The sequence below is a fragment of the Eptatretus burgeri genome, chromosome 2 (assembly GCF_056783735.1).
Source record: "Eptatretus burgeri isolate ZD-2024b chromosome 2, Ebu_testis_v1, whole genome shotgun sequence".
NCBI classification, from domain to species: Eukaryota; Metazoa; Chordata; class Myxini; order Myxiniformes; family Myxinidae; genus Eptatretus; species Eptatretus burgeri.
In genome coordinates this window covers 27,718,725-27,742,416 of record NC_140962.1, presented here as the reverse complement: position 1 = coordinate 27,742,416, position 23,692 = coordinate 27,718,725, and the positions used below count along the sequence as shown (strand labels likewise).

The following is a 23,692-nucleotide window of genomic DNA, read 5'->3' as shown; positions in this document are numbered from 1 at the left end:
TGAAACCCTGACCCAAGTATTTGAATTATTTTCTGTCGTTCTTGGGGAGATAACTGAGTTTTTCCTTTCATAATTTCTTTTATTGCTTGAAATTTATGGGATTCCTTTTTAGCGTCTTTTATACTCTTTATAGCACCCGCTACATTTCCCACAGGGGAAGCGGTTGAACCAATTAGGTCTTAATGTTTAAAAATAGTTGAACATTTTTTTTAATTGGAGATACCCATTGGAGTATCAATTATCCCATCTCCTTTATTCCTAAATTGATGTCCTACACCCCATTGCCTTTTTGGTTAATAGTATCCTCTACCAAGATACATACCTTCAATCTTATAGTATGGTGAAAGGAACATCCCATCCCCTGTAATTATTTTATATTTTCCCAACTCGTGTTTGCTCACAATAACGATTGTATTTATTTATTGGAAAACTTCATGTAGGTGAATTCTGATGGATATAATCTCTGCATTGAAGGAAATCATACAATTATCTTGATCACTTATCCTAAAATTTACTCTGTATATGGTTTTGCCTGACACGGGTAGATAAACCAGATTTTTGGGCTCCATATTGAATTTATAACCAATTGTAGTTGAGTATGCGCAGAATGAAAAAATAATATTTGTTCTTATTCCATCATTATAAGCACCATCAATCAAATCACAGTGAATTAATACTGAATTTATACCTGAGGATATTTGAATGACATGATCACTGTAAAAAAACTCCATTCGTTTCAATCTTTTTTGAGGAGAAACGCAAAAACTCTCCAAATGAATTATCAATTGTAAAATCAACTACGTAATTATTTTTAAGTTTAATAGTTAATTTTGAAGTATGTTTTTGAATATCTATAAGAATATTTTTGATGAATCATCCTGTTCTTTCATTGGGCGAGCAATTTTGGAAGATATTTAAAAAATCTCGTATGCTCTGGGTGAAACTGTTATGGTTTTGTATTCGCTTCCCGGATTATAACTCAACTAATCATTTTTCTCTGTGATATTAAAAAGGGTATTATAAGTTTCCATAGACCGTGAAGAAGCCTCATATTATTTTGTTGGGTCAAGTTGTAGTGGTTAAGGGAATGAAGCTGTGTGATCACTCAGCGTGACATTAAAACGAAGGATTGTGCTTCTCCTCTTATATAATATGGGATAAAATGTCTTTGTATTGACATTTATTAATTATTTTCATCTTCCTTAATTGGTCTAAAATGGCTGATGCTTCATTAAAACAATTGTTGTTTCCAGCCTATTTTCTACCTCACAGCAATAACAGTCTATTAACTAATTATGATGGGTCATTTCGAAGAAAACCTGAACCAAGCCTACTTAAAGCCTTAACAATATGTTTCTCCTTCTCATTCCTCTTTTTTCTCCCAGCAACATAAACCCCATAACCAAGTGAGTTTAATAAATCAATTTATACTCTATCATCTTCATTTTGCATATTCAATGGTTCATTTAAATAATCTGAAACTTGATTCTTGGCTAAAATGTAAAATCCATATTTGGTTTGAAGAAACATTCATCTTGGAGTAAATTTAACAGGTGGTCAGACAGAACCTAAGAGCCTCAATTCATCATTATATATCAATACCTTTTCTTTAACAAGATAAAATATTCCAGGTTGTTCTGTTGGAATGAGACCTGTTATGGTTTTTGAATCTGTTGAACATTCATTGTTTTGGAGAGCATTCACAACATAAAAAGGGGTTGATTTATCTCTTCCAGTTGTTGAAATTCTCCTATATCTTCTAGTTCTTGAACCATCATTTGACTAAAATCTTTTATCATTTGAAGTTTTCTAGGAGTGTATTCTATCGCAGGAATCTGTCTGCGTTTCTTCTTTATGTCTTCCTGTTGTTTTACAACTTTTGAAACTAATTCTTGATGTTCCTTAAATCTCTTGCTCGTTCTTTCACATCCATTTATTTATTGGAAAATATAATTTAATGAATTGTACAGGTCAATAGGGAAATTTTCCTTTTCTTCAACATTAAAGTAGATGTGTTCAAATAAATCCTTTTCTTTAAATATTTCGTCAAATTCTTTATTAGCATTAATACGAGTTGTAATTTCTTCTTCACTAATACTTGTATCTCTGCTTTTCATACATTCACGTTGAGTTTCTTCATCAACATCAAAACCGAATGATAAAATCTTAACCCCATTACCACTCAGATGTTTAATAATTTGTCTCATTCCTTCTGTATTAGTTTCTAATATCCCAAGACCACCATATTTTAGTTTCTTTAACTCACTCTTACAATGTGAATATTTTGTTGTACAAGAGAGACCACCTCAAATATTTGACCTTCGCTCCTCAATCGTATATGTTACTCTTGAAATGTAGTAATAATCTTCACCTTCTACTTCTCCTGGTCGCATTACTCTGGTTGTTGTAGATAGAATACGTATCACAGGGTGTTTTTTAATGTAATCTTTTCATTTTCACTATTCAAGAACCTAGATTATGAAAGTTTTTCCCAGAAGCAGATTTACCCACAAGATAAATAATAACAACTATCATTTATGCATGTAATTGATTATAAAATAAATAAAAAATCTCTCAGTATCTTTCACAATGTATTTATATTTTCCAGTCATGTGTTGCATAGTGTTACGGCTGTGGAAATTCGCATTACACCATGAAGGGCCCGTAAGTGAGATATCTCCAAGTACATGTGTAGTTAGCCCCAAACCCATTGTATAGAGGGAATTTATGTGATCCATCCAGGCTGCGACGCTTTGAGATAGCCGTTTTTCTGTTCTATCTTTATTTTGAACCAACCACGTCTCAACCGCCATCACACAACCACCACGCCAGCCATCGTCACCAACTGCAACCATGCTCCAACCCTCGGACAACAACAACGCCAACAGCCATGACCTTTACCTTCACAACTCGCTCCCACATCATCGCATCACCGTCATTCCCAAACGGCACCATAACCATCAAACCACCAACGAAAACCCTCCATCACCCTCACCTCCCTCCTTCTACGGCCATTCCCGCACCACCTGTGAACACTGAGCGTCGGGCTGTCTTGGGCTCGTTCAGCGATATGCACCGAGCCACGAGCGCAAATAGTGGCCTTTCCGAGGAAAATTCAGATCACAAACGCTACACGCCCACTTTCCTCCGTCCAATTAGCAAGCGCGGAGCGGCTTGGCCCTGCCTCCAGGTGCGTCTGTGTGAAATCGATATATGCAAATTCTAGGATCAGGGGAGATTCACGCCCCCTTTCCTCCAACCAATTGGCGAGCGTGGCTCCGCCCCCGAGGTCATCCTGATCCGGATATTTGCATATTAGCTGCTCCTGTCAGCCTAGAAAACGGCAAGCGCAAGGCAGAGGAGTCAGTTTTTGGTTGGAGAGCAGAGTCGAGTCGGGTGGCGAAGTCATCGGTGAGGCAGGAAGAGTTGGGTTCTGGAGTCGGCGGAGAAGAGTTGTGGGAAGAGGCCAAGGAGCTCGGGTCCGAGGCGAGAAGGACGGCGGTCGGCGACGAGGTCGCGGTGTGGGATCGCTCGTTGCGGGACCCAAGCCAGCCAGCCATTCTCCTCCCCCAGGGCATCAACAATTCCCTCTTTCCCCCACGCTGAGATAGTGCAACAAGGGGGCCCCGTTCCCACCCCACTCTAAACGTCGTGCCAACGAAACCCGCCAAGGAGCACGGAGTCGGGGCACAGCCACGCGGCCACATCTGCGGCTCGTCCGCCAACGCGTCACGAGAACGTGAGTAGGACCCCCCCGGTCTCGCGGGCCTGGCCGCTCCTTCAGGTCATGCGCGCATATTGGCCGACAGGCCCGTCTGCCCCCTTGTCTATGAGGGTGGCTTCTTTCCTTTGCTTTCGAGTAAATGTGTGCGCGTAGTCGGCGTAGTCTGCGTCGTCGTTGCTTTGGTTTGGGTTGCTATAGGTGCATTCTGACTGTTTGACTGTATATGTGTGCTTTCCATGTGCCGGGAAATAAATGTGCTTTGTGTGAACTGTTTTCCCATTTCGCTTCATCCTTTCTTTATTGACCCTCCATCCTGCTTCACGTAAAGGGGTTCGTAGTGGGCTTAATACGCCCGGTAATTAATCGGAACCGTCGAGGCCGACGATAACACCGCTCGGTTATCACTGTAGCACGGAACGGACCGCTTAAGCGGTTCGTGTCCAGAGTCGGCCTGTGGCGTGGTACGATCGCCCGGTCGACCATCCGTGCAGGTACTTTGGTCGATCGAATTTGGCGAGCAACCCTATCCTGCACGGGTGGGCAATTGGCACGGTCGTGGTGGGGTTAAACCCCCACCCGTGACTAGCTCCCGGTGTTGTTCCGAGAGGGTCACGACTGAATTGTCCGTCCGGTGGGCGACGCAGTCGCGATTCGAGTGACGTGGCCGTCCGCACGCCGGCGGGCGCGAATTCGCAACAATATACTCCTCAAATTTTTTTTTCACGATATAATGCAGAGCAATTGTCTTTCCAAAAATTATTTATATCTATTGAACTTAACTTGAATAAAAGAAAGGTATTGGCATTATTTATCGAGCGACGAGGGAGTTGAAAGAAAGATTGACTAAGAGAAATACAATGACAGGAAGAATGCCTCCCTCTTGTGTAGTAGCTATTCATAACTCTTTGGTTTCTCTCAATAACACAATCATCAACTCGAGGTGGAGCACTCGGTAGAGTGCAAAACCTCCGCTGCCAATACTGCTGGGTCACTCAAGTGAACCTTATATCTTATTCATTAAATATGATGTCAACAGTGCTGACAGAGTTATAGTTCTTTTCTCCATTTTTTTTTTTGGGGGGGGGGGGTGGAAATCACTTAAAACATGTAAAAATGCAAAAAAAAATAAAAATAAAAATAAAAAAATCGAAATTTTGTTGAAAAAAAAGTTGCAAACATTTTTTTTCTCTAACAATATTTTAGGGGGGGTTGGAAATAACTTAAAACATGTAGAAATGCAAAAAAAAAGTTTTTCTTTTTTTTGGGGGGAGGGTAACATTTTTTTTTTGGGGGGGGGGGTTGGAAATCACTTAAAACATGTAGAAATGCAAAAAAAATTCTCAAACAATTTTTGGGGGGTTGGAAATCACTTAAAATATGTAGAAAAGCAAAAAAAAATTATCTATTTTTTTGGGGAGGGGGGTAACAATTTTTTTGAGGGGGGTTGGAAATCATTTAAAACATGCAGAAAAGCAAAAAAAATTGGGGGGGTAACAATTTTTTTGAGGGGGGTTGGAAATCACTTAAAACATGTAGAAATGGAAAAAAAAATTTCTCTAACAATTTTTTTTTGGGGGGGGGTTGGAAATCACTTAAAACATGTAGAAATGCAAAAAAAATATTTTTTTTCTCTAACAATTTTTTTTGGGGGGGGGGGACCAAGTCCAAAATTTAATGGCATGATCCTTGGACCATACCTAACCCTCCCCCCCCCACCCACCAAGTTTCGTCGAAATCCGTTGAGGAGTTTTTCCGTAATACTGTTCACAAACAAACAAACAAACAAACAGAAAGGGTGAAAACAGTAACCTCCGTCCATCTTCGAATATGGCGGAGGTTAAAGATGATGAGGTTCTTTTATTTTTAGATTTATCCAAATCTTGGGGTGAAGGTATATCATCCGTAATATCACTAAGAATATATAATAAATTATAGGTTTTGATTTATTTTTATATTTCTGTGCATCACAAAATAGTTTTATTATATCTTAAATGTTATAATCATTTAGTTTGTTTCGAAGTTTAAATAAACCAATTATGTCTTCTTTTTGAAGACCCGCATTCAAACCTTGTGAAAGTAATTTATACTCGGGTTGAAAACTTGACTTTGTGAAAATTATTAAATTATCATAATCTAAAAAGTTGGGAGCAAGGAGCATTTTCAAAAGCAAGCTTTTTATAAGAAAAGAGTATCTCATTGTAAGAAAGATGAGAATACACTAAGTGTTAAAGATATAAAGTTTCCAATGTCATCGAGAGATATTCCTAAATTTGAGAAAATCAATAATCTATCTGTTAATGTATGATTAATGGATACAAAATACAGAGAGTAAAAATTTTGAACTATAAAAATGATAAAACACACATTGACCTCTACTTTACTTTAAAGGAAAATCACATTATGCTTACATCAAAAATTTATCAAGATTAATCAAATCACAACTATACAATAGAAAATGTAAAACATATCCTTGTAAGAGATGTCTCAACTCCTTTCATACAAAGGAACAATTAAATCACCATTTGAAATATTGTAGTAATCATAAACCAACATGAATCAATTTACCAAAAGCAGATTCAAACGTATCATGCAAAGATTTTAACAAATCAATAAAATATCCATTTGTGATATACATATGCCGATTTTGAAAGTATTTTTATGGATTTTAGAATCCGGTCTGATGAATGCATCCACACATCCAGGTCCTCAGACAGTTATTTCCTTAAATGCATGTTAAGATTAGTCTAATTGGATTAGTCGAAAAGCCCCATCCCCATGTCTAATGGGATCTTAAATGTGATGCATTGAAAAGGGTAAAGGATAGATCCCCTCTCTTACGGTAAGCTTTTTTCTTTACGACACACACGTTCACACACATTTCTTTCACAAGCTCTGAAGCCCGCCCTCATTTTTCCTCAGCAACATTCTTTCGCGAGCTCCGACGCCCGCCTTTTTTGAGAGCGCACGGGTCGTCATGGTAACCGTGCGCCAATGGGGCGGGGTGAGCTTGGGGCAGACTGACCGGCGGAGACGGCCCGGAGATATAAAAACGAGTGAGAGGTACGTTGTGAGAGAAAAGCGTGAGGAGAGAAAAGCGCGAGGAGAGAAAAGCGCGAGGAGAGAAAAGCGCGAGGAGAGAAAAGCGCGAGGAGAGAAAAGCGCGAAGAGAAAAGCGTGAAGAGAAAAGCGCGAAGAGAAAAGCGTGAAGAGAAAAGCGCGAAGAGAAAAGCACGAAGAGAAAAGCGCGAGGAGAAAAGCGTAAAGAGAAAAGCGCGAAGAGAAAAGCGCGAAGAGAAAAGCGCGAAGAGAAAAGCGTGAAGAGAAAAGCGCGAAGAGAAAAGCGCGAAGAGAAAAGCGCGAAGAGAAAAGCGTGAAGAGAAAAGCCTGAAGAGAAAAGCGTGAATAGAAAAGCGTGAAGAGAAAAGCGTGAAGAGAAAAGCGTGAAGAGAAAAGCGTGAAGAGAAAAGCGTGAGGAGAAAAGCGTGAGGAGAAAAGCGTGAGGAGAAAAGCGTGAGGAGAAAAGCGTGAGGAGAAAGGCGTGAGGAGAAAGGAGTGAGGAGAAAAGCGTGAGGAGAAAAGCGTGAGGAGAAAAGCGTGAGGAGAAAAGCGTGAGGAGAAAAGCGTGAGGAGAAAAGCGTGAGGAGAAAAGCGTGAGGAGAAAAGCGAAAAAGAAAACGCAAAAGGAGAGAGGAAAAAGCAAAGGGCGAGAGAGGCGAGAAGAAAGCGGGTGTCAGAGCAGCGCCAACAATGAGTCATTTCGTCCATCCCAGTGCTTGGGCAAGCGAGCGTGTGGTGCGCATGTGGGTGTGAGCAGCGCCGCCAACAAGTGAGGCATGGGTCGGTCACCAACAACACTAGGGTCTAAACCCGCGACAGACAATCTCGGTGCCCTCCACACTTCAACTAGCATTCAAGGCTGCCCTGCGAGAGGGTGTACGGCAAAGCTGGGTGTTGGCGAAAGACGTGATACGCACGCACACATTTCAGGATGTTTTCGCTTCACGGAAGACTTTCTGGTGAGCGAGACAATTCTTCCCCCCCCCCCTTTACCACCTTCCCCCCGAATGATCCATTGGGTACCCATGTCTGTGTTTAGCTGTAAGTCAACCCCTGATAAGCATCTGCTCTTTGTCTCTTTCCTGGCATTTTGATTGATTTTGCTTTGAAATTCATTCTTTATTTCTCTCAGCAAATAAAAGTTCTTTTTATTTTTTATTAATAAATTCTTTGTCGATTTCCAACCTGTCCGTATTTGTCCTTTCCTTCCATTGGTCTAGCATTGTCCAAACTGAGATAGACTGGGAGGTAATTACCACAGATTTGACCAAAAAATAGTCGGCACGCACTAGCGGTTAAAACGCTCGGCCGCCCTAATTAAAATCTAATCGAGATAACATTGGTGCTTTGCCGTAGGCGCGCTCTCCGCTCAGGTAACCACGTGACCTCTAGTTAAACGGAATAATTAGACGGTGGACACTGGAACTCATAGTTGACTGGGTGGCATTCGTGGTTCTAAAACAACCCACCGTACCGCAACATTAATTGTGAGCGCTGGCCCCAGGTCCGACTCTACCGAGGACAACCGGGGATTAATCCCCCTGATTGACAAGCTGGTGTCTCGTTACCCGTGGCCACAACAGTATCTTTGAAAAGATAGACACTGTTTCTCCAAATCCAAATAAATCATTCACAAATAAATATCAAAAACATACTCCTTTGGGTTTTTGTTATTACATCAAATCATCTGTTGGTGATGAATACAAGAAGTAAGAACTTTACAGAGGAGAAGATGCTTCCCAAGAGTTTGTGAAATGACTGGAAAAAGACTGGATTCAATTGTCTCAGGTAATGGAAAAAAACATAGAAACCAATGTCCTTAACAAAAGAAGAGAAAAGGAAATTTAGCAAGCCACAGGCTGTATGTCATATTTGTGAGGAGAAAATTAGTGAAAGTCTAAAGGTAAGAGACCATTGTCATCTCACTAGTAAATATAGAGGTCCAGCTCATCAGAGTTGCAATCTCAAGTTTAAACTTCCCTCTTTCATGCCAGTATTTCGTCACAATGCTCATTATGACACACATCCTTTTCGAAATGAATTGAGTAAAACCAGTGGAGACATTTCAGCCATTCCTGACATGAACCAGAATTACATCTCATTCACAACTTGGTGAAATTTTATCTTGCAAAACGGATTGACTATTCTTTTCTATTTGATGTGCTTTATGACCAAAGACTTACTATGTTTACTAAATCAGAAGTCATTGCAAGCATGTCAACATTTCATGAAACATTAATTTAACACTGTCCAGCAATATAGAACTGTGCATCAATTTAATCATAGGAATGAACTGTGTATAATATTAATTATAATTATTCATAATCAATTACATAAATACAGTAAAACCTGTGACTGTTTGTCACTCATGGGGGCCACATAAGTAAGTTCTTTATTAAAGAATTTACCATGTACAATGGTAAATACACTTAAAAAAAAAATCAGCCCCCATGACCCCACCTCCTCTGGCCCGGCCCCTAGGGGTCATATCAAAAATCCGACAGTGTTGTGCATTTCCCCAAACATATATCTACTATGTCCCAAAGTTTCAAGTTTCTATCCCAAACGGTGTAGGAGGAGCTATTTTGACCCCCTATCCGCTAAGCACCCCCTACCCCCCAAGCACCCACTGATCATCATGTGTTTAAAAAAATATGTTGTTAAATGTATAACTCATGAATATTTTGATTTAAAAAGCTATAAGACTATTTTTTTTTTAATCGACCCCCATGACCCCAACCCCTCTGGCCCAGCCCCGAGGGGTCATATCAAAAATCTGAAAGTGTTGTGCACTTCCCCATACATATATCTACTATGTCCCAAAGTTTCAAGTTCCTATTTCAAACGGTGTAGGAGGAGTTACAGGGTAAGACGGACGGACGGCGGAAACAATCACGATAATCCCGCTTTTCTTCGAAAGCGCGGGAATAAAAACAATCCCTACATCTCTCATCGCCCAGGAGACTGCTTCGGCAGCACCAATGCTCTGCACAGAGTATGGTCCCAGTGGATGGAATGGATGGATCTCCCATAACTCTTATCAGATTTCTTGACACATTAAAGTTTATGTCGTCCATTATCTGACTTGGTATCAAATCTTAAAAACTTTCAAATTCTTCAATCACATTTCTCAAATCAAGAAGAGATTGATCTTCCATCACAAAAGGGAATATATCCTCATAATTATATGAACTCATTTGGGAGGTTTAAAGAAACACAACTTCCCTCAAAGTAAAGTTTCTATAATGAGTTAAATAAAAGTCAAATAACTGGTGAAGATTATCTACAAGGACAAAATGCTTTGAAGAAGTTTAATATAAAGAACCTTGGAGAATATCACGATTCGTATCTTAAAACTGATGTTCTTTTATTGGCTAATGTATTTGAGACTTTTCGATCAGTCTGTCATAATAAAAATTCCAATGGATTAGACCCTGCTCACTATTACACAGCCCCAGGATTGGCTTGGTGTGCTATGTGAAAAATGACAAAACAACCGTTGGAATTAGTCGATGATATAGATATGCTTTTGATGATAGAGAAAGCTAAAAGAAGTGGAATATCACAAGTCTGTTCAAAGAGATATGCTAAAGCTGACAACAATTATCTTCTTTACTGTAATGTTAAAAAGGATAGTTCTGACTTGATGTATTATGATGCTAACAATTTGTATGGATGGGCTATGTCTTATTCTTTACCTTATGGAAATTTTAAATGGATAAAGGAAAAACATTATGAAAGAGTTTTAGAAAACATCATTACCTCTTCAAATAAATAATTACATAAAGCTAAAGTTGGATATTATTTTGAGGTTGATTTGATATATCCAGAAGAACTTCATAAAAAAACATAAAGACCTTCCATATGCTTCCGATAAAGAAATCCCGAAGAAGGAATGGCTTAGTGGTTATCAACAATCATTTCTTATGAAAGTCAAACCAACATAAAAATTACTTACTACATTATATGATAAAGGGAATCATGTCTTACATCACAGGAATTTAAGACAATATTTAATTGCTCGATTAAGAGTAAAGAAAATTCATAGGATTTTGGAATTTAAACAAAGCCATTGGTTAAAAAAAATATTGATTTTAACACAGAAAAAGAGAACACTTGCTACAAATGATTTTGAGAATAACTTTTATAAATTAATGAATAATGCTGTATTTGGAAAGACTATGGAAAATGTTAGGAATAGACAAAACATAAGACTTGCTGCATCTTGGAAACAAGCATCCAAATTAATTAATAAACCAAGTTTTCAAAGAGCAGAGGTGTTTTTAGAGAACTTTTGTGCTATTCATTTGAACAAAGAAAGTATTGAAATGGATAAACCTATCTATATAGTAACATCAATTCTTGACTTATCAAAGATGTTAATGTATGACTACTTCTACAACAACTTAAAGAAGAAATATGTGGATGAAGTTAATCTACTTTCTATGAACACAGACAGTTTTATTTTGAAAATCAATACGGGAGATATTTATAAGGATATGTCTCAGGATGTTGATATTTATGATACAAGCAATTATAAATCATATAACCAACTATTCTCTACAAAGAATATAAAGGTTATTGGAAAGTTTAAAGATGAATTGGGTGAAAAGATAATGAGTGAATTTGTGGGATTGAGAGCAAAGGCTTATACTTATAAATATATTGATAATAAAATTGAAAGGAGTGATAAAAAGTTAATGGGGTTAAAGAAAAATGTAATCAAAGAAACAATAAATTTTGAAGATTATTACAACTGTTTAGCCTTTAAGAAAGAAGAGTACAGAAAAATGAATTCAATAAGAAGTTAGAAACATCAAATATATAGAGGAAGTAAATAAGAAGCCTGATGGAGTACTGCTCTCCCCTCTGGGCTGGTGCTCCTGCCTCCCACCTTTCTCGGCTTCACGCTGTCGAAACCAGGGCATTTAGGATCATCGGCATCTCCCGCAATGAAGCTGAGTCTTTGGGACTCTTACTTAATCACCGCAGGTTGGTCGGTGGTCTTTCTGTCTTCTACCGTCTCCTCTCCAGCCTCGCCCCCCCCTGCTCTCTCTGCGATTTGTCCCCACCACATTTCCACAGGGCGCTCAAGGTCCGCCAAGAACCCCCTTCTGGTAAAACTACCAAAATCACGAATCACTGCTCACCTTCACTCTTTCATTCCTCTTTTTTCCCGCCTTTGGAATAAACTCCCTCACTCTATTCTTTCCCATTATTCCCTCCAGGCTTTCAAAACAGCTTTTCACCACCACCTCTTATCATCCCCCATCCAAATCCTCAATCTTTTCTACCACCGATAACCCACCCAAGCCCACTTCCTTAAATTCCCCTGCTTTCCTTCCTGAAAGTCCCTGTAATGTCCATCTTCTCTTCCCCATGTTCCCCGTCCCATCCCTCTCCCTTCCACAGATCTCCTAATGTGTCTGTTCCCCACTGTTTTGTCCCTCCCACTCTGGCCCCTCTTGTCTCATTCCCCCCTTGCTGTGCATTGTGTGTTAGCTCTCATACGAGCCTCGACAAGGTATACAAAAAAAAAAGAAGGCATGGGGGCTTTTGATGATAAAAGGTTTATTTTAGAAAATGGGATTGACAGCCTCCCTCATGGATATATATATATATATATATATATATATATATATATATATATATATATATATATATATATATATATATGTTAAGGTATACAGAAGTGTTAACATATGCAGAATAAAAATTTGGGTGAGGGTGGTGGTGGGGGGGGGGATATAATGGGCTACCGCTGCCTTTTAACAGGTAAATAAATTATGGAATCAAGCAATAACCAAACCAAAGAGTGGAGAAAATCACAGCCTAGGTATTTCAATGGAAAACACAATGAATGTGAGGAATATCAAATAAGCGTTACTGAAGAAATAACTAAAACAGAAGTAGATAAAACAAATAAGCAAATTTGTGAGATAAAAAACATGATAAAACAAAATATGAGAATAAATTTAAATACAAATAAGTTGGAGGATGTAAAGAAAATAAACATCCATGAATGGACAAAACTTTGATGGTTGTCAAGAAATCAATGGAAAAATAATCAATGACAATCTCAAAATGATATGTGGCTCAGGAGGTGCTCAGACAAGAGCATCAAGAGAGGTTTGTCATTTCATCTCTGCTCAACAAAGATACTTCAACCAAGAACCAAGTTCAGCTATACTCGATGGTGATGAGTGTTGCAAGAAAATTAAGTTATTCCCTAAAATAGAACATGAACAAATATTTGTTGGTTCGCTGTTTGAGTATAGTGAGAAATATGATGATTTTTGTTGAAAAATGGGGGTGATTAAAAGTGGTGAAAAGTGGGGTTTTGGTGAAAATATTGTGAAAAAGGGAAGATTTGGGGAAACTTTGGGGAAGAAAAGTCTCGAAAGTGGGGTCTAAAGGAAGTAAAACAAGGGAAATTGGGAGAATTTTGGTGACAGTTTCCATAATTTTTCCCATTCACTTACATGTAAATTTTGGGGTGCCCCAGAAGCCCCAAAGTCCTACTATTGCGAAGGCATAAAAACAAAGTTGTACATAAGAGATTGCATCTTCACGCATATAAACGATAAAGTGTAGATAGTGCAACATTTAGAAGCGAGAACTTTCCCGGTGGGTGGATTGGACGTGACTTTGCAGACAGCCTTGTACTTCATTCCTAAGCCTATAATTATAATTATCTTCATAAAATCCATGGAAAGTTTATCCAATCAAATTATTTTCAACAAATCAATACATTGTTAAACTCATTTTACTCGCTTCTTTTCTTTAAATGCCAGGTGCATGCAATTACAACTCAGGACATTCCATAATGAACCTCCCATTTTTGAGCTCTTCCAATCAGCACAAGAATAAAAGGTTTCCTTTATAAGTTTTTTCTATCGTGGTATTTTTTTAGCATGGGCCTCCTCAAATAAATTGTATGATTCCTCATTTCAAACACACCACAGAAATCATTGCCCGGAACATTTTCCAATTGGACGAGCAATTAAACGTTAATCCGCTCACTGATGCATGTGAAATTATCTAATAACTTACGAGCAGCACTCACCAATTACGCTTGATCAATCCCTTTCAATCCTAATCATATGTATCCATCTTTACTACGTCATCTCAAAATGCCTCCTATAAAGTAATGCAAGTCGTACATGGAAGTTTTTAAGTTGGAAGTTGTTAGCTGAGGAAAATGATGTCATGATGGCTGCACGAAGGAAATACGGTGTCAGTGAGAAATGTGTTTGGGATTGGCATAAAGCAAAGGATACATTACGGACTATCAAGAAAACTAAGAACGTTAATCACAGCTGCAAATCTATGTGGCTAAACATTGATGATAAGTTGGAGGAATATGTGCTGACTCAACATGCCACTTGTTGAGGACTTAACACTGTGCAGGTGTTCATGCTTCATAATAAGTAATGAACTGCTGCAAATTATAATGTGCTATGAGCCAGTGCTGATAATGATTCTGGAGCTTTTAAATACTGTTTCACTAAATGATAACAAACATGTTGAAAAACGATTTACATTCATAATTTATCCGAAAGGTCATCCCACAAAGTGATTCAAATAATATGCACAAAACAGCTCATTATTATTTATGACCCTGGAAGTAATGTAGGCAACTATGTGTTGTGACAGTGTCAAGGAGAAATTATCACCTCTATTGTTCTAACTGACTGACAGTTTTGGAAACTACCATAGTTGATCTAGTTTTGGCTTTTACTCCAAATCGACTTACTTATGAATGAAGGAAAGAGAAAGGGCAAAATTAGCCAATTGAATTTGAACGCCAAAAACGTACGGTATATTGTATACCTACATTAACTTAAACCCTCAATAGTCCAACCAAACAAAGTCATGAACAACCTTCAAATAAGCATCTCGATAATAAATGAACAAACAACTGCAATGACTTTGCACAACTGAAAAAGTTGCATAACAATCACAAAGTATTGTTGAACATTAAGTGGCCCACGATTGTATTAACTCATAATAAGTGAGAATTATTTGCTGCACTCTCTCAATGGTAAGAAACGTGAATGATTTTTGGAATTATTTGGCCGAGGCCGAGTAAAATGAGGTCGAGGCTGTTTATTCCTGAGACGTGAAACAACTTGCAACCCATGCCTCTAGAAAACAGACTTTTTGGAACACTGGCCACATTTTCCATCCAATCATCATGTAACTTTGTTTAAAAAATGCTCCATGGGTAGGTGCTCCTTTGTTGAAAGTCACGTATCAATTGCTCAAGCAAATGCGAAGAAAAGGAATTTAAAGCGAATAAAGGTGAAAACGTGAGGGCGGAAAAATGGGAAAATAAAGTGAGGGCCTTGGCCAACGTTCCACAACATCGTCAAGAATGGTTGTGGACGCCTATTAAAGAAATAAAATTGGTTCTGTCTGACCCAGGGATTGTCCTAAGGGTATTTACATCCACTACCTCAGCCTTTAAAGACCCTTGAGACCACAAAGACCCACCCTTAAGACCCTTGAAGACTCCAAAGATACTTTAAACCCCAAAGACCTTGGGACCCTTAAGACCTTTAAGCCTTTAAGAGCCTTAAGACCTTTAAGACCCCAAAGACCCTTGAAGACCCGATAAACCCTGAAGACCCTTCGGACTCTTTCGACAGACTCTTTCGGACAACAGACTCTTTCGACTCCAAAGACCATTTAGACCCCAAAGACCCTTTAGACCTCAAGGACCCTGAAAACCCCAAAGACTCCTAACACCCTGAAGACCCTTTGAGACCCCAAATTCCCTTTGGACCTTTTAGACCCCAAATACTTGTAAGACCTTTTGGACCCGAAAGACCCTTCAGACCGTTTAGACCCTTTCGACTCCTATGACCCCTTAGGCCTAAGTCACATTTGGCACGGCGGCCGTAGGGTCGATAAAACATCTATGGCCACTAGCAATTATAGGGCGGCCGCAGTATTTCCACGGTCACACAATGTAACAGTCACATACGTTCTTATTTTTCGGGGAGCCGCACGGCGTATTTATTATTTTAGAAATTGTGGAGACCGAAAACGTGGGGGTGCCGTACGGTCTTTAATTTGATGTCGCACGGTGACCTTAGGGCGTCCCTGCGGCGGCCATATAATTTTCAAGGCAGACGCAAGGTAGCCTCAAGGTGCCCGCAAGGCGACTGCAGGGGGGCCCTAAGGCAAACGTGTGGCCAGACGGACGGTAACAAGTGGGTATATATACTAGTTCTTTTTTTACTGAAATAAAAATATAACAGTTCGGAATATACCAGTATATATAACTGAATATACTACAACTATAATATGTGTAACTGAATATACCAGTTCGGAGTATAGGCAAACACCTATACTCCGATCTCTAGCGGTAGCGCACGGTGGACGAACGGTCGACGCAGACTGCCACGGAGGCCGTACGTAGGACGCACGACGGGTGTAGGGGAACCGTGCGTCGACCCTGCGTTGCCCGCAGGTAGTCACACAGACCGCAAGGCCACCGTACGTTGAACACAGGAACGCCTTAGGACTACCCTACGGCGACCGTGGAAATAGTGCGGCAGCCGTAATTTTTTGGGGGTTGGCAAAATTCATTTTTCATTGATAAGAGCCTACGGCAGCCGCACGAATAACGCAAGCTCACCGTACGCCCTACGTACGGTCGACATGGAACACATCTACGTCACAGCTTGGCTTGTCGAATTGCTACGGCCAACGTAGAAATGAAAAAAAGTTATAACTCCGCGCTATAATTCCACAGCGACCCCCTACGGCCTGTAAAAGATAGCCATACGGTGTAGGGCCACACTGAGGCCACCTCAGAAACACTGCGGCCGCCGCACGTTTCTGTCAATTCGGGGGGGGGGGGGGTACGGCCGCCGTATCCTAGCCATAGAGCAAATGTGACTTTGGCTTTACACTCTTCAGACAGATTAGACAGCTTGGACCCTTGACCATTTAGAGCTTGAGTCCACTTGGACCTTTTTACAAGCTTGAGAGATTAGATCCTTTTGACCCCTTAAACACTAACTCTACCATTGGAACGTATCCTTTAGAACATCTAGAATCTTTTAAGCGCACACCAAACAAACATCTATATTTTTCTTGCAAAACACAGAATACATTTTTTGCAGAAAGTAATGTGCAAACTCGCCCCACCCAGAGGGTGGGTACTCTGCTGTCTAATATACTGTATAAAATAAAAACTTTGTTTGTTCGTTTGTTCGTGTTTGCATATAGACCCTGCAGGAACCAGTGTGACCAAACTTTGCATGGCTTCCTCTTTCATCCAGAAGAAGGTCGAGGGCTAGGCTTGAATTTTAAAAAATGGACCCCAGATAAAACCAGATAATTGGCCTTCAGGATTCGATAAGGTCATGTGCTTTTACAGTGCGTTTTTTTTTCCGGGGAGTGATCAAGTTATATGTATTATGAAGATCATATGTTGAGGTTGTTGTGATTTGTTGCCACACAAATTTAATTATCATCGTGATTACATGTGCGCCTGCTATTAAAAAGATTGCTTTTCACAAGTTTATTATAACACCTCGTGTTCAGGCCTCGAGTGAGTATGTTGCTTATACGCTGCTTGGTGTTATAATAAACCTATGTAAAGCAATATTTTCAATTATATGGCTCCTTTTGATTATTTAGAGCATTGGTATACACCTTTGACCCTGAAGGAGTGACAAGTTTGCACTGATCCTGATTTCCCCCAATAAAGGTGGAACTGGAAGGCCGGTTGATGTAAAATCATTATGAAGCCACAGTGTGTTCACAGATATACCAATTAAACCACTCAAACAAGATCTGATTACATAACACTGTGGCTGTTTGAAAGTCATTTTGATATAGTTTTGGAGTTGTTATCTACATGGAAAGACAATTTTATTTTAATATTTCAGTTGAAAATAACTTGCAGGATGTTGAGTTATCAACTCTGCCACCAAGGGTTGACAGAGGTTATGTTTTCACCCCTGTCTGGCTGTTTGTCTGTGAACAGGTTATCTCAAAAAGTTGGAGACAGATTCAGCCAAAATTTGGTGGAAAGGTTGGGTGTGTGACAAGGACAAAATCATTAGATTTTGGTGGACATCTGGATCTGGATTCTAGGAATGTTAAAAGTGATTCTTCAACATTGAGAGAAAGAATCAAAAACTATACATAGCACAATATATCCAAAAATTATGGCCGGATTTGGACAAAACTTGGTGGACAATGTTGGGTGTGTGTTAAGGACGAATTGATTCGATTTTGGTGAATATCCGAATCCGGATCCAGATACCATAATTTTAAAAAACTTTTTGAAGTGATTCTTCACCATTGTGAGATGGAGCCCAAAACAATATAGAGCATGATATTTCAAAACGTTGTAGGTGAGTTATGACAAATTACATGGATGAGTTGGATAGGTGACAAGAACAAGCGAATTCGATTTTGGTTCAGGTCCAGATCCAGATCCGGCCTATCAGTGCAATACAAAATGTAAACTGTTCAGCCTGGCAATGGTATGTGCTCTACCGAGTGCAGTTTTCATGATTACCTCGCCTGCCGAAGGTAAACAGAGGTTATGTTTTCACCCCTGTCTGTCTGTCTGTCTGTAAACAGAATATCTCAAAAAGTTATGGACGATTCAGACAAAACTTGGTGGATAGATTGGGTGTGTGACAAGGAAGGTTTGATTCGATTTTGGTGAAGATCCAAATCCGGATACGGATCAGATAACTTTTTAAGTGATTCTTCACCATTGAGTGATGTGGCTAAAACCAATATCCATCCATCCATCAGGACCATACTCTGTGCAGAGTATGGGTGCTGCCTAAGCAGTCTACTGGGCTATTGGGTACAATCCTGGACAGGTCACCACTCCGACGCAGGATACCAGCATGCTGGCCCTCATTTTGCCGACTTCAGAAGGATGACAGGCTGTCAACCCCACCTGTTAGTAATTGAACAGCCAAGCAGGATTTGAAATCAGGACCCTAAGATCCCAAGCCCACCACTCTAACCAGTAAGCCAACACCAGGCTTAGAAGCATGACAGGCTATCAACCCCTCCTGGTATTAATTCAACAGCCAAGCAGGATTTCAACTCAGGACCCTATGATCCCAAGCCCACCACCCGAACCATCAAGACAACACTAGGCATTAAAACCGATGTATAGCATGATATATCACCTGTTCTCTTTCCTTCTCCACCTCCGAAAGCTCTACATGCAAACTTTTGATGCGTTTCTGGAAGACCAGGCAATCTTCAATCAAGGCCTCAGACTTTATGTCTGTTGCAGACTTTTCCTCAAGGAGCTTCAGGTGCAGAGGGACAGAATGACAGGTAAATAAAACAAAGAACCATTGCATTTTACCAAAACACAAATAAAGATACATAAACTGATTATTTTCTCAACATCAGAGTGCATTAAGCATTGGCCTTAACCAAACATGCGAATTCGGAAGAGCATTTGATGTGACATCCAACCATTGCACAGTTCTATAAAGCCATTCAAATGATGCAATCACAATCTAACAGAAATATATAAAGGGAAAATATATATTTGAATGGTGTAAAGATGTTATAGTAAATGTACATTGAGCAGACAGATAGATAGATGGCCATTTTTGAGTGCATAACATCTATCTGTTATGCACTCAAAATTGCTGTTATTCACTCCCCCCCACCATCCCCCACCCCCACACTTCTGTCTTCCATTACTCCTTTTCCAGCTCCAATTAAAGCTCCTTGCTGTTCTTTCTCCAATTCTACCACACTCCCTTAGCCTTTCTTCTCTTTTCCATCTCACCACCTTCTCTTCTTGTTTTCACTTTTGATTATCTCAATACATAACACACACTCCCTCCCCCTGTGTTCATACTTTGTCGATGTGCCAACAGCACAATAGAAAAACAATCATATTGTTAGGATGATAAGAAGACAGCATTGAGTTTGTTATTTGGCTGCCTGCAAACAGGAACTCGAATGATAAACATTTAATGCTGGTAAATCATCCCACTTTATACCAAGTGAAAAACGTGGAACAGGTGATAAAAAAATAAAACATACTATCCATTCAATCACCTGATCCCGATGCTCCTGAGTATTCTGGAGCTCCTGTCGTAGGTTGAACAGTTGATCAAGCAGCTCTTGCTCCTTTGTGTTGCTATTTTGTTGTGAATTGAAGTCCTTGTAGAGGAAAATGAATATCAAATTAGTAATAACAGTAGAAAGTGGGATATAATTTATGATGAAGGATCCAGAAAAGTATATATTAATCAGAATCAAATGCAATGTACATTATATGGATGGGGTGGGAGGATTGGAGGGAGATAGATGGTGCCATGTTATAAAATGGTAAAAAAAAAAAATAATGTTACCATAGCAACACAGAGTTTAAGGAGAAATTAAAGAGTAAATTAAGAAAGTGAACAAAAAGTGTCAGCAGAAATGCTTATTAATTCATTACTTTTGAAAGCCGAGATAGTTTGGCTTGTAGCTTTGCATTTTGTCGTTCAAGATCAATCACAGTTGAAGAGCTGGGCTGCAAATCTCTGTCTCGTCGCAAGCGTTGACTCTGGCGCCGCTCAGTCTCACAGTCTGTGTGGGCCCATCGTAAGGCCTGCAGCGCCTGCTCTTCCTGTTCACAGTAAAACCCCACTTTCACACAAATTTCCTGTCTAACATCATTCATGATGTGTTGGATATTAGAAATGAGGTGATTGATCAAAGTAATCTTCATGTTATGTGGTGTCTCACATTATACAAGACGAGCCCAAATAACAAGCCATTGCACAGGATCACTTTACGTGGTGAAATCGACAATATATAGTACATAGCAGAACTTTGAATGATAATTTAGAGATTGCATGCTGTACTTTGGCAGGTTTAACTTTAAGGCATTATTGTTTCAGGTAAGCAAACAAATAAATATTTTGGACAAGGTACATAAGTTAAACCGAAACAGACACATGCACGGACCATCTATACCCTTAAGCTAACATCATCACTTGATATATATATATATATATATATATATATATATATATATATATATATATATATATATATATATATATATATATTAGGGTGGTCCAAATACAGCAAAAAAAGTTTTTTTTTTAAATTCAGGTGTTGTCTCCACAAGCTTTATATTATTCCACTATGATTCAATAACACGCATAAATAAATTTCAGTTGATCGGAGGTGATTTAGAGGTCGCTCCAGATGACGACTTTTAGTTTCATGAGTTGGTTAAATTAGGGTATGGTCAGGTACGATTACGGGTACTTATGGATGTCCGAGGTGGAAATAGAGTGCATTTTCGAACTCTATGGGGTCGATTTACTCGAAGAAATTACTGCACCGACATTGAACTCACTACCATTTCGAAAATATGACCTAAAACAAGATTTATCATTACTGGAGTTGAGTAACTTATCCTACTCATTTCGATATTTTCTAATCTATAATTAATTTGTTGTCCGTCTAAACATTCCAGAGTAGATCGACCCCACTGAGTTTGAAAATGAAGTCCATTTTCACCAAGGAAGTTCAGAAGTGTATGGATTCGCATCTCACCATACCCTAATTTTTCAATCAATGGAATTACAAACTATTTGAATATTTCGTCTCATTTACCAAATACCACCATCATCTCCGCCTCTATTGCTGTCTCCACTCCCGCCTGATCTTATTTCAAGCCGGCTCAACATCCAGTGTTTTACATTCAACGATTCATGAAAAATACGTTAGTTATTTATTTAGTTATTATTATATTAAATTAGGGTATGGTGAGATGCGAATCCGTACACTTCTGAACTTCCGAGGTGAAAATGGACTGCATTTTCGAACTCAGTGGGGTCGATTTACTCGAAGAAATGTTTAGACGGATGACAAATTAATTATAGATTAGAAAATATCGAAATGAGTAGGATAAGTTACTCAACTCCAGTAATGATAAATCTTGTTTTAGGTCATATTTTCGAAATGGTAGTGAATTCAATGTCGGTGCAGTCAGTTCTTAGAGTAAATCGACCCCATAGAGTTCGAAAATGCACTCCATTTCCACCTCGGACATCCAGAAGTAACCGTACCTGACCATACCCTAATTTATTCAAGTCATGAGACGAAAAGTCGTCATATGGAGCGACCTCTAAATCACCTCCGATCAAGCTAAAAAAATTTATGCGAGTTATTGGATCATTTAGAATAATTTTAAGCTTGTGGAGCAACATTCTATTTTTTTTCGACTTTTTTGGACCACCCTAATATATATATATATATATATATATATATATATATATATATATATATATATATATATATATATATATATATATATATATATTGTTGTGGTTGACACAATTCGCAAACCACCATTCAGGTCCCTTAGGTGAGATATCTCTGTAAGTATATGTGTAGTTAGGCCCAAACCCGTTGTTTAGAGGGAATAAATGTCATTCATTCGGGCTGCGACCCTTCTAGATAGCCGTTTTTCTTTTACTATCTTTATTTTGGACCAGCCGTCATTACTACCATTACTACCACCACCAACCACGTCTCAACAGCTATCACACAACAACCACCAACCGCAACGCCGCTTCACAACAACAACAACGCCAACAGCCACGACCTTCACCGTCACAACTCGCCCTCGCAACAATCGCATCACCGCCATTCCCGCGCCGCTTGTGGGCACCGATACTGGACTCGTGCAGGGCGTGCACCGAGCAGCGGGTGCAGAAACACCAGCCTTTCCGAAGAAATCGGATCAAAAACTATTCACGCCCACTTCTGTTCCGTCCTATCAGCGAGCATGGGGCGATTTGGCCCCGCCTCCAGGTGCGTCGGAGTATAATCGCTATATGCAGATTCGCGGATCAAAAAGCATTCACGCCCACTTTTCCTCTGTCCAATGGGGAGCCAGCCAGAGGTAAAGGGTCGAAGGTGAAGGAGCGAAGCCACGGGGGCTATAAAGGGCCGCGTTCGCTCGCCAAAAAGGCAGTTGAGTTGGGAAGAGTCGGAGTTGAGTTAGGAAGAGTCGGAGTTGAGTTGGGAAGAGTGGAGTTGGAAAGAGTCAGTCAAGGAGAGTGGAGAAGAGAAGAGTCGGAGAAAGCAGTTGGACGGAGCTGTGGAGAGTGGGAGAGTTGGAGAGGTGGCGGCAGCGAAGGTAGTCGAGAGGGCGCTCGTGTCAGAGTCGGGGAGCTGCGGAGAGGGGAGGCCGATAACGCGACCGAGGTCGCGGTGGAGACGCTCGTCGCGGGACCCGAGCCAGCGAGATATCCTCATCCCCCCCGAGCATCAACAACCCCCTCCTGTTTCCCCCCCGCGCTGAGATAGTGCGAGAAGGGGGCCCCGTTCCCACCCCATTGCCAAACACTGTCCGCGAGGCCCGCGGAGTCGGGGCGCCACCGCCATTTTGCGGCTCATCACCAGACGGGTAGGCTCGACGCGGTCTCGGCCCCAGGCCCGTCTGCCCCCTCATAGTGGAGGGTGGTCGCTTTTTCTTTTGCTTTGAGTATATGTGTTGTCGGCGCAGTCTGTGAAGTAAAACTGTATAAGTGTTGCCGTGTGCTCGGTAGTCGGTGGTAGATCTGCATTGTGTTTCACTTTTACATTTGCTTTTTGTGCATTATTGTGGTGTTTCTTCTTTTACATTTGCTTTTGGTGTATAATTGTATATGTGTGCTATCCGTGTGCCATCGCGAAATAAATGTGCTTTATGTTGAACTGTTTTTCCCGTTTCGCTTCGTCTTTTCTCCAGTTGAATCTCCATCTTACTTCACGTAAAGGGTTGGTCGTGGGCTAAAACGCCCGATAATTAATCGAACCGTCGGGGTTGACGATAACACCGCTCGGTTATCCCGATAGTACGGAACGGGTCGCTTAAAGTGGCCCGTGTCCGAAGTCGACCTGCGG

General features: G+C 40.1%; 1 protein-coding gene across 4 annotated transcripts in view; it reads right to left on the bottom strand.

Moving 5' to 3' along the window:
* Positions 1 to 23,692, bottom strand: part of LOC147031667 (caspase recruitment domain-containing protein 11-like) — a 224,114-nt gene that overhangs the window by 110,928 nt on the left and 89,494 nt on the right. For all 4 annotated transcript variants that reach the window (XR_015050700.1, XM_085852049.1, XM_085852066.1 and 1 more), the window contains 3 exons: positions 20,241 to 20,411; positions 19,856 to 19,960; positions 18,961 to 19,086 (listed from right to left, as the gene is read on the bottom strand). Coding sequence is in view for 3 of the 4 variants with exons in the window: in XM_085852049.1 (XP_085708175.1) it covers positions 18,961 to 19,086; positions 19,856 to 19,960; positions 20,241 to 20,411 (402 nt within the window). In the remaining variant the exon portion in view is untranslated. The remainder of the gene's footprint in view (positions 1 to 18,960; positions 19,087 to 19,855; positions 19,961 to 20,240; positions 20,412 to 23,692) is intronic.